The sequence below is a fragment of the Pezoporus wallicus genome, unplaced genomic scaffold, assembly GCF_028554395.1.
Source record: "Pezoporus wallicus isolate ANWC-B61680 ecotype Strahan unplaced genomic scaffold, APGP_CSIRO_Pwel_v1 scaffold_2584, whole genome shotgun sequence".
NCBI lineage: Eukaryota > Metazoa > Chordata > Aves > Psittaciformes > Psittacidae > Pezoporus > Pezoporus wallicus.
Window position 1 is genome coordinate 2013838 of NW_026642851.1, and position 17375 is coordinate 2031212.

General features: G+C 38.7%; 1 protein-coding gene across 1 annotated transcript in view; it reads right to left on the reverse strand.

The window, feature by feature from the left end:
* Positions 1–8564: 8564 nt before the first annotated feature.
* COL1A2 (collagen type I alpha 2 chain) overlaps positions 8565–17375 on the reverse strand; it is a 38426-nt gene continuing 29615 nt past the window's right edge. Inside the window, exons 41-52 of the mRNA XM_057432633.1 lie at positions 16100–16207; positions 15576–15683; positions 14039–14092; positions 13829–13936; positions 13580–13633; positions 13135–13242; positions 12453–12506; positions 12212–12319; positions 11516–11762; positions 10899–11089; positions 9574–9816; positions 8565–8991 (exon numbers count right to left, since the gene is read on the reverse strand). Of these exons, the coding sequence (XP_057288616.1) occupies positions 8845–8991; positions 9574–9816; positions 10899–11089; positions 11516–11762; positions 12212–12319; positions 12453–12506; positions 13135–13242; positions 13580–13633; positions 13829–13936; positions 14039–14092; positions 15576–15683; positions 16100–16207 (1530 nt within the window). The 3' untranslated portion in view covers positions 8565–8844. The remainder of the gene's footprint in view (positions 8992–9573; positions 9817–10898; positions 11090–11515; positions 11763–12211; positions 12320–12452; positions 12507–13134; positions 13243–13579; positions 13634–13828; positions 13937–14038; positions 14093–15575; positions 15684–16099; positions 16208–17375) is intronic.

The window sequence follows — 17375 nt, forward strand, 5'->3', positions numbered from 1 at the left end:
GTCTTCAGTCCAGACCAGGTCTCTGCACAGTTCATTGATGAAAATCTGTTGGTTTTGCTTAGATTCTTATCCTCAAAGTTTCATATTCGTCAACGTAAAGGGTTAAGAATTTTCCATTTAAGTGAGTTTCTTAGTTTGCAGGTACTACGTTTTTCCTATTACCCGCCTCTCTTTGAGTCTTAGTTGAGAGAAAATGGCAGTCACTGTTAGCTCGTTGTTAAACTGAGTTACTCTTATTTTATCAACATTTGTTTTCACATTGTTCCTCTTCCTGGTTCCCCCTTATGCTCCCAGATGTGTCTCTTTAAAATTCAGAATACTTTATGGGACAGTCTTTGGAAGCCTACACAGCCACTGTCCAAGCTGTGTCATAGAATCATAGAATAGTTATGGTTGGAAAGGACCTTAAGATCATTAGAAGTCTTCCCTAATACGTATTTCATCCTGTAATTACCATGTCCTTTTTAAAACAGAGAAAAAAAAAATTATAAATATACAATTTCCATTTTTATCAGTGTAATATCTAGAAAAAATCATTAACTCTAATCATCATTAACATTCTGTGCAGTCAATTAGTAGTCTGTCTGATACTGGTCCATTAAAAAATACTTAGACTTGAGTTCGGAAAGTCCTACTTCAGTGTCTCAGGCAGCTTATGGTTAGTGTGCAGCTAAAACATATCCTTCATCAAAAGTCACCTTTGTCCACTGATGATGTTAGGCAGGTGTACACTGATAAAAAAGCCAGGTATCTGTGTGAGAGTTTCTTTTCATTTATTCATTACCCTATTTTCATTTATTAATTACCCTGACCTGAAGCTAAGAAGTAAGGAAATTCCAGGAAGAACTTTACAGAAAACACTAATTAGGGAATATAGCAAATGAACTAAAACAATGTAATAGAAGACTGAATGAAATACATGGGCAGAATAGTTTTTATAGATGTAATAGACCAAAAACCAACTTAGTACTGATTCTTTCTACATTTTAAAATGTTAAAGAATATTAGCTAAAGAAATGTTAAAAAACCAAACAGGTAGATGATCCAACTGTTCAGGAAGGATTCAGTGCATCTTGAAGTGCAACCACCCAAACAAGCATGGGATTCATCCCAGAGGAGCAATGCCTGAGTGCACATCATTTCTAGGGGTTAATATCAAATCACTAATATAAAGCTCCATTACTACAAATTTAACATGAAAATATAACTGAATTTTCATCCTGTCTATAGGCCAACTAGGTCCAGTCTTTAGTCTAATTTTTATACTTTGTGCTACTGAAACAAGCGTGCTCTTTCCCATGATACCATCTGGAAACAGTTTAAGCCCAAATATATAGTTTTTTAACATGATTTATAAGATAATAGAACTCCTATTAAAAGCTTTTAAAAGTCTTTTCACACACCTACTTGCCTGCTAGCCCTGCTTGAACAGGCTTCACTCGTTTCAACTCTAGGAGGAATCTTTTCATTCTGTGCTTGCATAGCACCTACTCTTTCAGCTTTGTTCATGACTTGTGCCTGTTGATGCTCTTCAGTTTTCAAAGCCTGAAGTCTGTAATGGGGTCAGCAATCAACATAGAGTGAAACACAGCAAAGAAAAAAGGAAAACAGGCAGAACCTTTTGTGTGATCAAAAGAACATCACAAAGAGGCTCAGATAATGAGGAAAGTTGGATTTCCTTGCAAAACAGTGTTCACAAGATAAAAGCAGTATAAGGAAGGAGTGACATTTTGAGAGTTGAAGGTAGGTAAAAAGAACAAGAAGGCATAGCTTTTCTGTTAGAAAAGAAAGTGAGAAGTGAAGCAGCCATTATTCCCTGCAGTAATGCCTGGAACAGTGGGATGGGGTAGTCCTTGAGACTGGACAGAAGCAAACTTCAATGTCACAACGTGTGGAGACAGTGTTCTCATGGGAGAATGCATAATTGGTACATAAACTCTGAATAATCCTGAAAGATACAGCAGGGCCATGAGAGGCCCGAAGAAGTTTAAGCAAGCAAGATAAGAGGCTGGAATTCACCAAGTTAATGAGAACTGTGGACCGTTGGCAAGCTTTCGAGGTCGAGTTCTCACACCTGTGTTTAACCAATTATATGTTAGTCACCAAGGGTCTTCAGGACATGTATCCAATCATAATATGCCAAATCACTGTAAGTGTATGTAAGAAATAGTATAAAAGGGGTTAAGGATTTGTATAAAACGAACAAGAAGCATAACTCATATTGAGTCGTTCTTTTGATTCCGGTCGCTCTCTCTGACAACAATGGACATTTGGCTAAATAAAAAATAAGCACAATGTAAGTGTGAACGATGAATGAAGTTACGTCTCCTGCTGCCTATGAGAAACTGGAAGAATGTTCCACTGTGTTTCAGACCCCAAAGCTGACCGGCATGTTTACACTTATGTATGATTGACACCATGTTTTTGTGCACTTTAGTGTTTCAGAACCTCTCCAAAATAGAAAATGAAATATTAAATATACCTATGTCAATTGGCAAATACTTGACTAGGCTATTTAATGCTGCTGGGGGGGAGGATGCACTGCAATTCCTTCATCTGGCCACTGAGAATACCCCAGCTCTGCAGAGCAATTTTTAAGCTGTCCTCAATTCAGCAGCCTTCCCTTCATTTTCTCAGCTGCTGTTGCTTATCCAGCAGTGTTTCAGGCAGGGAAACTGGGTGATTGTAAAAGAAGCACATATTTCACTGTGGAACCAGCTATGAACAAGCTATGGTATTTAAAACTTAAAAGCAAATATAAAAATGGGAAAGTGTGAGTAATTTATGGGACAAAAGCTAAAATGGAAGAGTCAAAACATGGGAAACTTTATTTGTGCATGAAAAATTGTAGGTGACTGTTAGGGGTGCCTGTGCAAAAATATACTTTTTGGAAATTATTAAATGTCAACTCTGATTTTTTCACGCAACTGATAATTATATACTTGATTCTATAATATTGTTTCAGGAGTGAAACCCAAGCTATATTAGAAATGGAATAAACCAGGTTTTATAACCTGTATCTCCAGAAGGTCATTTCTCACTGAACTTGATGTAACTCTGTCTCTTTCGAGTTATGCTAATTTCCCAACTTTTTTAAAATGAGTTTGAAATTAGGTGGAACTGGGCATGCTTGACTGAGTGAGGAAAATATCCCTATGTGTTGATTTTGGAAAATATCCCTATCTGTTGATTTTGATAGTGAGAGATCAAGCCTTTGGAGGAGTGCTTTTTTCTCCACACTAAATAGGGAAAACCTGCCACCATTTCTCCAATAATGACAACATTATTTATTTTCTATTTTCTATTGTAATTTCTTACTGGAATTTACAGGGTGCTGTTGAGTATTTCTTCCATTTGAGCACTGAATTACTTAGATCTCATATGACCAACTACAAAGAAACACTGCATTTTAAGGTTTTTTCAGCTTGAAAGATAACAGTAGGATTTAGTGCAGAGTAGCTCAGGTACTTGGAATCGATGTTTTTAGGAAGGTAATTTTAATTTAGGGAGGAAAATTGTTTTTATTACAAATTAGTTGGGAGTAGGGAGTCTCTGTGGCACAATCGGTTAGCATGTTAGGCTGTTAATCAAAAGGTTGGTGGTTTGAGCCCACCCTGAGATGATTGTTCCCTTTTGTCTGTACATGGCAGGGGGATTGGAACTAGATGGTCTTTAAAGTCAGTTCCAACCCAAATGATTCTATGGAACCTTGGAAAACAAATTCTCTGTTAGCCTCAGGCTCACTGAAACATGAGTTTGCTGAAGTATCAGCAATGGGTTAACAGACTGAAATATTTCCCTGCATCGTTATTTAAAGATGAAATTGCATAGAGGTAGTTCAATTTAAGAAGAATATCACAGAGTGTTCTTAGGGTTCACACTGTTCTGTCCTTTATTTTTGTCTGTATGGTGCTCTGTTGTGTTTCTGTGAGCTCTAATGGGTCTATATAATTTTATGATGTTGAAATGTAAACATAGATATGCAAAATGCCAACATGGGCTACTGTGCACCTCAGGCTTAGCAAAGATTTGTCATTTAGGAATTAACAGATAGCTGAGTAGTTGTGCCATTTGAAGAAATGTTGTGTTATGAGCCTGGTGAGTTGGAATCTGCAGGACAGCTGTTATTGTTTCTAGCTTTAACTTTCCTGTGTATGGCACACTAATAGTTGCTTCTAATGATAGGCATATGGATCTAATTCTTTGATGTGATGTTCTGCTTATGCTTTAAAAACACTTGCACTGAGAGGCTTAACTAAAAGAATATGACTTTCTCTAGAGCTTAAAACCAGAACAAAACTATATGCAGTGAAACTACTGAAGCCCATATCCTTCAGCAGTTGTCTCTTGTTATCAGTTTGAGTCAGCCCTTCTGTGTCATACTTTAAGCCCACAGTCTCACAGGGAAAACAGATACAACTCTCTATCCACTGCTCGTCTGCCTGTTTTCACGGTGTGTGGAAGAATTTAATCTTTTCAGATGTCTTCCTTTCTATAGTGCTGGAGCATAAGGATCTAAATACTAGCAAAGAGGCAATCAAAATGCTGTTTTCAAAGCTGAAAGCAAAAACCCTAACATACTATTGACATGGAAGCAGGAAGTCGAGAATTAGCTGATAAAGACGTGAGACAAGAACAAACTATATATACATATAATATTTATATGGCCTTGATCTAAGGGGAAAAAAAGTACCTAATACAACCAGAAGGGATCTTTACTCTTGTCTGTCGGCTTTGACAGAGTGCTTCCATTCTGCAAATAAGCCTTAGAAACACCTCCTGTTTTTCAGAAGATGGCTCTACCCCCTCAAGGTGGCAGAAGAGTGCAAAGCAACTTGAAAATGAAGAGAAATCCCGGCCGTTTTTCAACACAGTAGATCACATCAGATAATCAGTTTAAATTTGTTATTTTCAGTATCACAGAATCAAAGAACGGTTTGGGTTGGAAGGCACCTTAAACATCATCTGGTTTCACTCCCCGCCATGGGGACCAGGTTGCTCAAAGCCCTGTCCAACCTGGCCTTGAACACTGCCAGGGATGAGGCAGCCACAGCTTCTCTGGGCAAGATAATGCTATCATGAGCTTCAGATAGTAAAAAGTACTAAATAGTACTGCATACCTAAAATGACAAAAGTCCATCTAACAGTGGTATCTTTGCACAGAGGTTGTTGCAGCAGCTTGGCAGGTGAGTTAAGGACTGCATGTTAAAAAACATTTGTAAGCTCTTAATCAGATGAATTTGCATCTGCTGTTTCTGATTCATAGAACCTGACACCTCAAAGTCTAAATCATTATTGTCTTTTCTAGTCTGAGTAAGACTGCAGTTTGTTGCCAGGAGCTTTCCTGGTTTGGATGGGTGCTCTTCTGATAAACTAATATGTTTTCAGGATGAGCTGTAATACTGATCCCTTGGTCAGCAGGTCAGAAGATTTGGATAGTAACCATGACAGTGAATTCAGGCAAAAAAACAACCAAAACAAGAAAAACTCTCTGCAGGAGCCGGTAATGAGTGGTTAAGTCAATAGGTGGTGCACTATGCGTGTGGAGAACTGCTTTTGCTGGTCCTCTAAGGGTCTTGAGGATTTGCGTTCTAGAAAACTTGTTTCATTTCACCCAACCAACCAGTTTCAGTAGCTTGAATGGAGTAAGAGAAAATAAAATACATGTTTTTAAGACGGTGTTGGTAATTATTGGAATTAATTACATGTATTTCAAATGCTTGTGTTCGAAATGGCATTCAAATGTTGCATTTGTTTTGATACTTATATTTGGCTTAATGAGAACCATCGTTTGATGGTTAGTTGGAGAGTACACTCAAGCATGGAATCACATTTGGGAAATTTTGCTCATGTAATGCCTGTAGTCAGTCACCCATCTTCCAGGAAAGGACAAATTTCTTCTAGCCTAAGAATACAGACATACAGTCATTTCTGTGAAAGATCTTCGTTTATGCACCACATATTGCTTTATCTGAACTTGCCGTTATCTCAGTGTTTGAAACGCCTTCCAGATTTCTTCTTGTTCTGAATGCAAACTTTAATCTATTTTTAACCCTGTTGTTTAAACTAATTTATGTTAATTTAAACTGGTTGCATTACTACTGATAAATACCTGGTCATAATTAAATTCTCCAGAGATAATCCTTTTAACGAGGCAGACTACTCCCGAGGATAATTAAGCTCACTTTACCAGAAGTTTATTCAACATTTTATATTCCTGAAATTAGATGATATGAAGGCTCCTTGCCCTGTCTGCGATTCATCTCAGTTATTTTCAGCTACAATCCTGGAGAGAAAAGACAGTTTCTTCAATATTGTACATAACATAAGCAAAATACTTGATTGTGCAGTAAGTTCTGATGTGCTTCAAGCCTGCAAACCACACTATCTTCTTGGCGCTAATAAGTTTAGAAGTTGTGAGGTAGGTGCTATGTATTTTTTGTGGCTTTGTTTCCAAATGAGTCCACTTCTGTGGTCAAGGTGTGAAAACAGAGAAGAATTTGGAAGTTACCAATGGCCTGGTAGAAAGCAAGCATTCTCTGCCTGGCAGGACATGCTGTGGAACAGATCACAGAGAGCAAAGGAGAAATCAGAAGATGACAAAAGAGAGAGCATTTGCCCTTTGTAGTTTCCTTTCTAAACTTCACATGTTACTTTAACTGTGGTTTGTTTTTTTTTTCATTCCCAAGCAGCAATTGTCCTCCTCCCAGCCCTAGCAATAACCTTCATATGTCATAGTTGATTACACAGTCTGAGGGATGCGGTTTTATATTTTCAGTCATGTAAGAACTTCCTGGCTTATAAATAATCTATGAGAAAATAAACTTTTAACATCTTAACATATTATTTTCTTTTTAGAACAACATCTAAAATTATATTTTGAAATACTAAGACAATGATAAAAATATTAACGCTTTAAGAATCACCATGGTCCAATGAATAAATGCAGGTATTTACCTGCAGTATATTCTGCTCAAGAAAAAATGGGTTTTATTTTATCATGGCAATTCCCCTTTTACTAATTCAGCACAGAGCTGTGGGCACAGAGCAGCTGCATGTAGGGCCATGTTTTTACGTTTGCCCTTTTTTCTTTATACAGTTCATTGCAAGCATGAACGAAAACCTTTCTTTGGAAACAGTTTTTAGTGCTTATACCTTCGTGCACCATTTGGAGCTGCCTTCAGACTCTCAGCTGCTAACCTTTGATGTAACCTTTGGAGTGGTGCTTTCTTCAGGTTACAGGGAACTCCTGGATATTTTCCTCACGCTTCCCTTTGGGGGATCCTGCGGACTAAGCCTGTCTCACTTCTTCCCTTACCTGCTTTTGCTGTTGTCTTCATGGTCCTCCATGTGCTCCGCGAGCACCTTCGTTGATTCCAGAAACATGGCTGTTGGAACTGCAGTTCATTCGGGGTTTTCAGAAATGCACTGTGTTACAGTAGTCTCTTAAAAGGCCTCAGATTAAGAACAGTCTTTCCTTTCCATGGTGTTTTTGTGGTTGTAAATTATTAAGGTTAGCAACAGCGGATAGTTCTGTGTCTCACATAGAACTGACGGAACTGCAATGGCGTAACAAACCCTGATCTTCCTGACAAGGCAACTAAATTTAGAGATTCCTTGCATAGACCTCTGCACATCATTTCCAGAGCACACAGGCACAGTTCTGCTCAGCACAGCACAGCAAGCACAGCTCTGTCAACAGCCAGCAGCTTCCTGTCTTCAAAGAAGCTTAATTTTCTTTCCATGCTTAAGTGAGATTATCCTTCTTTCAGCCATTAATCCTGTTTAGCATTTTGAAAAAAAGGAAGGGATTATTTCTGCTCCTGAACTTCTCATACTATGAGGCATGGAGTTATTGAGTTCCTCGTGGACTTGTCAAAAGGTGGTTTTGAAACAAAGAGTCAAATAGACAATCACACCCTTAAGTCAGTTGTAGGCAGTCTTTGAATACTCTAAGCAAATGTTTTATAGCAGTGGGCTAAGATAGCTGCAGTAATGCAAATGTATTGTAAATTCTGGGTATAAATAAATATCTGCATCTAAGCAAGTAACTTAACTCATTAAATAGTTTCTTTTGGAACACTGGAATGCTTTATTTTTTTTTCACAATTTATTTAAACATCTCACATATACAAAATACATTTTCTTTCTTTTCTTGAGAAATGATGATTTTTTTTTTTAACCCATCGTAGGAGATGGAAATGAGATTCAAAAATGGGAACACCTGATTTTGGAGGAAGAGGACAAAGTTGAGGAAAAATTATCCACATGCTTAAGCTGTGGGTGAGACAGGACATTCTAAGCTTTGAGACAGACTTCAAAAAAACAGAGAAGTGATACTTCAAATGCTACTAGCACCATCAAAGTTCAAGTATCGGAAAGATAGTCTGTAATAACGCAATTAGCACCACTGTATTTTGAGTGGAACTGAAAGTACCTCAGATCATAAGGAGAAGTACCTACAAAAGATATGGATCACACTTGATTTAGTGTATGAGGTAGTTTAAACCTTTGGAAGTCATGGTTTTAAACTTCCTCCATGGAAGATATTCAAAGGCCACAAGTGGTGCAAACTTTCATGATTTTTTTATTTTGTTTTTTTTTTTTTAATTTACAAAGGTTGACATTTCCCACAGCAAGGTGTTAAATCTTGAAAGACTTCCAAGTCCTTTTGGGGCTGTATTAAATTTCATTGCACAATGCTCCAATCAATTCTTCTCCTTCTCTTTCGCCCAGAGTTTAAGCAAGTAGATGAACAGAAGAAATGGAAGGAGTCAGCTTTCATTATAAAAAGAAATGACAAGAGAATAATTTGGAAGAGGCTTTAAGTTAATTTTAGTTCATTCATTTGAAACAGACTGGGCCAATGTCCAAACCGAATTCTTGGTCAGCGCCGCCAATATCCAAAGGTGCAATGTCAAGGATGGGCAAGCGGGATGGCTTATTTGTTCTGTATTCAATGATTGTTTTGCCCCATTGGTTGTTCTTTCTCTGCAAGAGAAGATTCATTGCAATCGTTATTGTATTGTTTATGGTATTGAGAATTGCTTCACCTGAATGGATAATTTCTGAAAGAACTTCATACTAGTTTTGCTGCCATTGTTTGCAAATTAGATACCCATATCCAAGTATTTAGAGCACTGATACAGAGAAAGTGTTTAATCTTCTGAAGTCACATTTGTGATGGTCTACATGAGCTGCCATATTATTCATTGGTAGCTCAGAAACACCTGCCTCAGTTTTTCAAGACTTAAAGATCCTGCCCCTCCTTCAGCTTGTGCACTGTTTTCTTATCAATCTTCAGCTTACACAGAATTTGGGTCTAGTCTCTCTGAAAAGCTTTTTCTCTTTTGCCACACTGCACAGTACAAGGCAGGATTCGTTTGTACCCCAGTCCTTCCCACTTTTTAACGATCTGGCATAGCTGTTTTTTTTGAGCTATTTATCTTCAGTGGGTAAAATTTTGCTGGTTTCACTGATGCTCTAATTCAAATAAATCAAAGCCCAACTCTGTCCCCAACTATGTGCTTAAGCATGGGCAATCATAGTGCCCATGGTTTCTACATTACTTACAGAGCAGCCATCCTCAAGAACACTGAAAGTGAATCTGCTGTTGCCTTCAGCTCGTAGTTCAACATCATTGGATCCCTGCAGTATGACAGCCTTTTTAAGGTTGCCGGTTTCCTCATCCATATAAGCAATGCTGTTCTTGCAGTGGTAGGTGATGTTCTGGGAGGCATGGTTGGCCAGCAGACGCATGAAGGCAAGTTGTGTGGCCATATCCTTTGAGGTCACTCCTTCATCATTGTATTCAAACTGAAAAACAAAAAGGAACCCAGTCAGTGGTACTGCTGTGGAGCAGTGGATGTCTGTAATGGAAGTATGTGATATTTGCTCTAGGAACATTAAAAAATAATCATGTAAGTCTGCAATTGCTTGTCTGTTGCAACTCCAAGAGCTAAAGTGCATCAAATAAAACTAGCAGGAACAGACTGAAAACCAGACAGGAGTGGACATTACTGTAGAACTCTGTTCCAAGATAGGGTGTTAACAGTTTGTGTGCATTCAAAGATAAGATCAGACAAGTTTGAGGAAGACAAAATACTGTTTCCATAGATGTACAAATAATGCCTGTCTCAAGAAAAAACTGAATTTCTGTTACTAGTCAAATAGAATAGTGTCTACAGGTATTACAAAAGTTTGCTTCATTCTTGCATTCTTGTACAGCATCTACTTTTAGCCACTGTAAGAAACAGGACCCTAGACTTTTTGACCCAGTGAGATCAATCTTATGTTCTGCGAAAGATCTTGGACACTGTGATTTCATCAGAAGATCCACTCAATTTAAGTTAAGAATTCTGTTATTAGATCTCTTTAGCTTTAAAGAAGTTATTTAGTTGCGATTGACTGGTGTGTCTAATGTATCTAATGTGCAAGTAAATGTATTTCTTGTTTTTAATTACACTGGCAATTCTGAATGATATGGTGGCATACACTCAGGATCTGTGATGTGTAATACAATTATCTTTTCAGGAACAGTGTCATACATAAAAAAATATCTCAACTAAAAGAATAAGCAAAGATGTTTTTTACTTTTTCAGAGAGTTTCTGTGCTGTCTTTATATTCCAGTCCAGGCTTCCCTTAGCAATAGCCATTAGTCATGCCAAATTAATCATTTCCAGACAACAAGAAAAAAATAGATACTGAGAAATCTTTTTAACAAACTGTGACCCAAACCAGAACTGGAACTCTGCTCCCCTGGGATAAAAGGTAGTTCCCTTTTTTCATATTTCCCCTCTAAAAGTTTAATTTATATGTTTGCTTTCTGAGAGTCAGTGAACTGGGAATTCTTCAGACAGCAGAGTAGGAAACAACCATCCTCCCATCCATCACTTACTTGGCTGCCACCATTGATAGTTTCACCAAACCATACATGCTTCTTGTCCTTGGGATTCTTGTTGATGTACCAGTTCTTGGCAGGAATATTGTCAGGGTTGGCATGGATACAAGTCTCGCCAGTAGCAAAGTCACAGTATGCTCTAATGGCATCCGCAGAGCAGCCTTGGTTAGGATCAATCCAGTAGAAGCCTGCCATGAAGGAAAGAAATGCAAACAATAGTTTGCTCAGCTTAGTGTTTGCATTCAGTTTATATTCACTTGTTTGCTATAGTAATCCAGAGAGGTCACAAATATCACAACTAGATACAATATTAAGGTGATAACTGGGATAAATGCATATTTTAGATTGTTAATGTCTAAGAAACCGTATTTGAAAGCTAAGGTTAAATATTTTCTGTATTATTTTGAAAAAATTATTGCAATAATCATGCAACAATAGCTATAAAGAGCTTTTCAGAATGTCCTTGTGTCTATTTTCGGTGGAGGCAAAGAAAACTTCTTTGTGGGTCATTTAGTATTTTCACTGGGTGGCCAAGGATACCATTCGCCAAAGAGAGCTAGTCAGCTGGAAGGACTCCCTGAGCCAGAATGGGCAAACATCTGGCAAGAACATACCGCTGCTCCATTCTGGGTGGCTGAGCCTTAGGTCACGGCAGGTGCGAGCTGGGTTCTTTCTGGAGCCTTCTGGGGTCAGCAGGGTCTCAATTTGATTGTTCAGTGTTTTCAGAGTGGCATCAACTTCATAATCCTTGGGTCTGAGAGCAGGCTGATCAGCCCGGTAGTATTCTGCATCAAAGCCAACCTCATATCCACCACCATTGGGACCAGGAGGACCAGGGGGACCAGGAGGACCAGGAGGACCCTAAAATTTTTTTAAAAGCAAAAGCCAAGAAGCATTCTATCAGACATATGTTTCTCTCAATTAAAGCTTCCACACCTGAATAGTCCTACTTAACTCCTAGCACCATTAGCTCTAATCTGAGCACATATGGACTTGCCCCGTGGTGACTACAGTGGGCTCAAGCAGTGAAAGATGCACAGTGTAGGACTACAGCATCTTATTTGTGTATCTGCTCTCTGGCCATAACAAACAAACAAGGTGTAGCCCTATTAAGGAAAAGTTTGATGCTAAAAACAAAAGACGTTTGGAACTTGGTGGTTTGATTGTTTGGGGGTTTTTAATTTTTAATAATAATTTTGTTTTTAAATAAATAAACCCACATCTTATCCTAAACTGCTAAGCTTTTGAAGTGATTTTCTTGCAACTGTGACATAAATGTGTTAAATCAATTAAAAATACATTATACTTACAGCAGGGCCTTGGCTACCATGAGAGCCACGTGCACCAGCAGGGCCAATAGGTCCAGGGAGACCATTGCGACCATCTTTACCAGGAGGACCAGAAGGACCAGGTGGACCCTGAAAGGAAACTTAACAGTTTAATGGCAGTAGAAAACCCTACAAATAGAGCTTCATAAAAATGGTAGTGCACATATACAATTGCACAAAAGGAATGGGAGAGTTATTTGAATATGCTCTTAAATTCACATACCCTTGGGCCAGCTGGGCCATTGTTACCAGGAGGACCTTGATCACCGTGTTGGCCCTATTGGGAAAGACACAAGCATAGTCATTAAAAAAAATGCAGGGGCACACATTTGTTTTTGCATGATTCAAGAAGGAGCTGTAGTTTGCATGTATATTTGTGGTCAGAGAATGGGAATCTAGGGCTAATGGCATTTGTTAGTGGAGTTGAGGTATAAAAGGCCTGTTTGGGGAGGGGAGGAGAGAGAACATAAAGAGGTATTTAAGGTGATAATGTATAAAACTCCTTGTATTGTTTCTTCAGATTTTCAGAGAAAGCTTTAATATAGAAGTCAGAATTCCTAAAGGAGATACCAGAATTTAAGGGGAAGAAAATCTACAAATTACTTCTCTGTGATGCACAGGCTTTACAATTTCTGGCCAAAATAAGACATAATATTAAAAGAAAGGCAGAGCTTTTTGAATTCTGTGGTAGCCAAATGTAGTCGATCTTCAGGGCAACTAATGGATAGTAAATCAAACTATCAATGGCAGTATGAAATTTTTGTATTAAGGAGAGTTTAAAGAGAATCTTACAGCCTTTGAAAGATGATGCTGAGTGGAGTAAGTGGTATCAAACTGCTGGGTTGTGCATATTTACTTTTTTTTTTTGCTCTTTATATTAAGAATCTTGAAAAGCATTTACTTACAGCAAGACCAGGAAGACCCTGCAATCCATTGTGTCCCTTCAAGCCAGGCAGACCTCTATGCCCCTTATCACCAGGTTCACCTTTCTCACCACGTGGACCTTGTGGGCCCTAGGAAAGGATAGAGGTGTCAGAGGAATAAAACAGAGGCTTCAAGCACATACTACCGTCAAAGCAAGGATTAAGGATGAGCATTCTATGTTACGCCTAGGGCTTCCCCTCATACATATATGTACATCTTGTTAACACACCCAGGAAGAGTGTCAATCCCAAAAGCTTTGGGAAAAGTCCCATAAATGAATGCCAATTGAGATTCTAGGTCTGTAAATATTTACAGCTCCTTAAGCACTACTTTTTGGGCCCATGTCTTGAGCATAGTTGTGAGTCTTTATTAATACAGCATGTTTTCTTGCATCAGTGTGGTAATGGATTTAGAAATCAGACTTACAGCAAGACCTCTTGGACCAAAAGCACCAGCAGGACCGACAGCGCCAGCAGGACCCTGAAGCAGGAATAGAGAATTATGTCACTGCTCTATACTATACCTAATAAAGGTTCCATGCTAAACACATCTCTACAGAAAGCAAAGTAATTACCCACATATTGTAGAGGTTTGGTGTATAATGTATATATATATATATGATAGACAAAGGTTAGTCCTGGGTGAATCAAAAAAATTAAGGTCACATCAACTTACAGGTTCACCACGGTTGCCAGGCTTTCCAGAAGGACCAACTTGGCCATGAGGACCAGGAGCACCCACAGCACCACTGGGACCGGGGTTACCAGCAGCACCACGCTCACCCTGGGAACAAAGGAATGGAAAAGGAGAGACAGTGTGTTACTACTGATTGACACATTGGAATATATCTTCCATGATTATCAAATAAAGAAAAGACTAAGTTACCTTGAAACCAGGAGCACCATCACGGCCTGGAGGACCATCGCTTCCAGGATTGCCCTATTAAAATACCACAAAAAAATACTGAAGTCAATCAACCTTCATCTCACAGAGAACTGTGTGTCAGTCTAAGTGTCCCAGTAAGAGTAAGATGATATTGAGATGGAATAGCATAAATCTTGAAGATAGCCAACTCCCCCTTATAGATACCAGTCTCAAATCCCTTAAATAATATTAATGTTCTTAGAAAAGTATGATGGTATTCAAGTATTTCAGGTTTTTCAAAATTCAGTATAGAAGAAAATTACTGTGTTTTGCTATATTTCTCTAAAAGAAAAGGTCAGGACAACAGTGATCTTCATCTAGCTTGCACTCTTGTAAAACTGAGACCTACTTTTTAGGGGAAAAGTGCCACTGGTGAGAAAAGGATTTAAACAGTAGTCACAGCCAAACTACTTTGTTGTGGTACTTCACAAACTTAAATGGCGTCCTTTGAGAATGTTAATTTCACTTCAACCATTTCACTGTGTACACTATCAAACCTCTTCCTCCAGAAAATTCCCACAGAACAGAAAGTTTGTTTCTTTTTAATTACTATTTTCTGATCTCTTTGAAATCCTGTAAATCTCAGGACTTGCAGGAGTCCTCCATCAAGAGTGCTTCAGGTTATCAAATAGGCTTCCTAGATAAGGCTCAGAGAAAGCCTGATACAGGAGACAAGACAGTGTGTTAAAGTTTTACTTTAACTGTTCGTAAAGTGTAAGTCATGTGTAACCACTACTTGGATGCCCTTATTCAATGTGAACTCCTACCTTGGATGGTTCAATTGGATAGATAAATTTATTTCCTGCTCTATGAAGAGCTAAGAGCAGGGCCCTGTCCTCCAAGTAATCAACGATGAGGCAGGACATTAGATGGAGCATTTTTTTTTGCTCCAGTGTTCCCACATTCCCCCTTCAGCACAGCACAGGTCTTCCACTGTGTCTTAACCTGCAAGGATCACTGCAGTTCAGCACTGCCTGCCACACAGGCATGTTTTTAGCCTGAAGACATATTTTACATCTTGTGGTGAGGGAATACACATTGGGAAACACTGTGTAGCTCATCCACAATGTTAAAGAGCAGGCATCTAACATGACGTTTAAGAAAATTTGCTAGAAACAACCTTTCCTGAATTATTATTCTCTATAGCCAAAACCTCATCCTCTCGGATGTACTTTTTTTTCCTCCAGCTCTGACAATGAGTTAATCTTTTCTCCACTTCATCCTTATTGGCAATTAAGCAAAAATTCAAAAGATTCTGACAGTGACTCCCGGAAGTATTTCAGACACAATTTGTTCCTTGATGAATTTTTCCAGTAGCTGAGGACAAGGAGGGGAATCCATATCTGTAATAATCCTGCTATAACTTTCCCTGAAGACACCACAAGGTACAGGTTTGCTAGCAGAACAGCCTTCAGTTGCATCCATTTTTAGTCTGTATTTGTCTTTGGCTCAGAATAAAATAAAAGCAATCCTGAAAAGGAAATAAGACGTTGCTTACATCACGACCAGCTTCACCAGGCGCACCATTTGGACCAGGAGAACCCACAGGACCAGAGGGACCACGGGCACCAGGAGGACCAGAAACACCCAGGGGACCAGGTTCACCCTAATACAGGAACAGTGGAAAAAAAAATGACATTGTAACACAACACAAAGCAGTCTTACAGAACTTTTGGCCTCTATGTAAGAGAAACATTTATCTGCAATCAATTCTGAAGTGAAACAGAACCAGGACACAAGATACCTAACTACACCAAATATTATCTTCATTCTCAATCTTCTACCTTTTCTTCTTGAAATCTTTGATGCCATTCAAACATACGCTCATCTGCTGACACAAATCTTGTCTGTCAGCAAGCAATAATTTCTTCTACTGCCTTGTTAAGTCCATATCCTCTGTCTGCAGCAGCAATGGAAACAGCAGAATCTATATTTCCTTTTCTCTGGCTTCCCATAAGAGGACACCTCAACTTCTTTCTTTACACATATCTGTTTAAAGCAGTTAACTAGTTGTATACTCACTGCTGCTCCAGAGATGCCTGGAAGACCACGTTCTCCCCGAGAGCCTGGCAGACCAAGGATACCAGGAGCACCAAGAATACCCTGAGGACCTGGGGTACCAGGAGGACCCTGTGACATGAAGAGAATATTATTTATGTTAATAGAGAAAAATTAATTTTTATTGCCCTGCATATTTCTTATTTCCAAGGATCTCGGTGTGTGTCAGTGATAGTTCCTGCATGGAAGAAGTTGATACCAAGCCATTGATACCAAGACTTTAAACTCGAAGGCTAAAGGTCTGTAACAAGGTAATGCTGGTTCTACTCCCCTCACAACTATTTCCAGTGAAAACACTGTTTCTGAACAACACTGTACACATGCTTTTTCCTTTCCCATTCAGTAACAAGGGGTAATGCATGAAAATTGGAGTATTCAGCAAGAGAAGATGACTATGTGAGGGAATCTCATAGAGACTGATCATCTGAGACTAATTATGAGACAGCCTTTTAAGATATCTAGGTGGTATCTGACATCTCCAGACAACCCTTAGAGCTCCCTAATGACCATTTGAAAGGTAAACTTTAAGTGACTTTTCCTTTTCCTTGCAATTTGAACACCAAATGTAATCAGGTTGAGTAATCAGCCTAACAGATTGCCCTAAATTATCCTAACTTTCAGAACTATTGACTGTAAGTTTTCATAATTCAAACTGAATTAGAGTATCAAAAAATAGAAGATGAATTACTTTATGCTGGACATTCAGGGGCAAATTTTCAGTTGTCACCTACAATATTTTAACATCTGTGTATGACAATGACACTGATGATCTCATTCTTAGCTGTAACTTCTGCAGATCCCACAAGAACTTTCTATAATTTTTTACTGAGAATTAATAGAGTGGTAATTCACACAAGTCCATACTTCCATAAACCAGGAATGTGTCTGACTTTCAAATGCCAGTACTTCTGGATGTGCAAGCTTGAAGACACTAAAAGGTAATTAATTATTTGCATGATTATAAGCCAGAAAACTGGGGCCAGACAGCTTTGTGATTTCCACAAATTAAAACTTCTGATGCAGGAATGATTTGAGATTGCTCTAAATGAATGTTCACATGTTTCTTGTTTTGCTCAATTCAGAGCTGGAGATTCTGCTTCCCTTTCACAGTCTAAGTAGCAATTTCTTCTGTAGTTAGCCTTGATGCTTCCATTTGGCCTACTTGCTGGGAAAGATGCAACAGATTAAAACCTGACCCATAGATCAGGTTCATTTTTTTATGGCATGTTTGTCAAACATG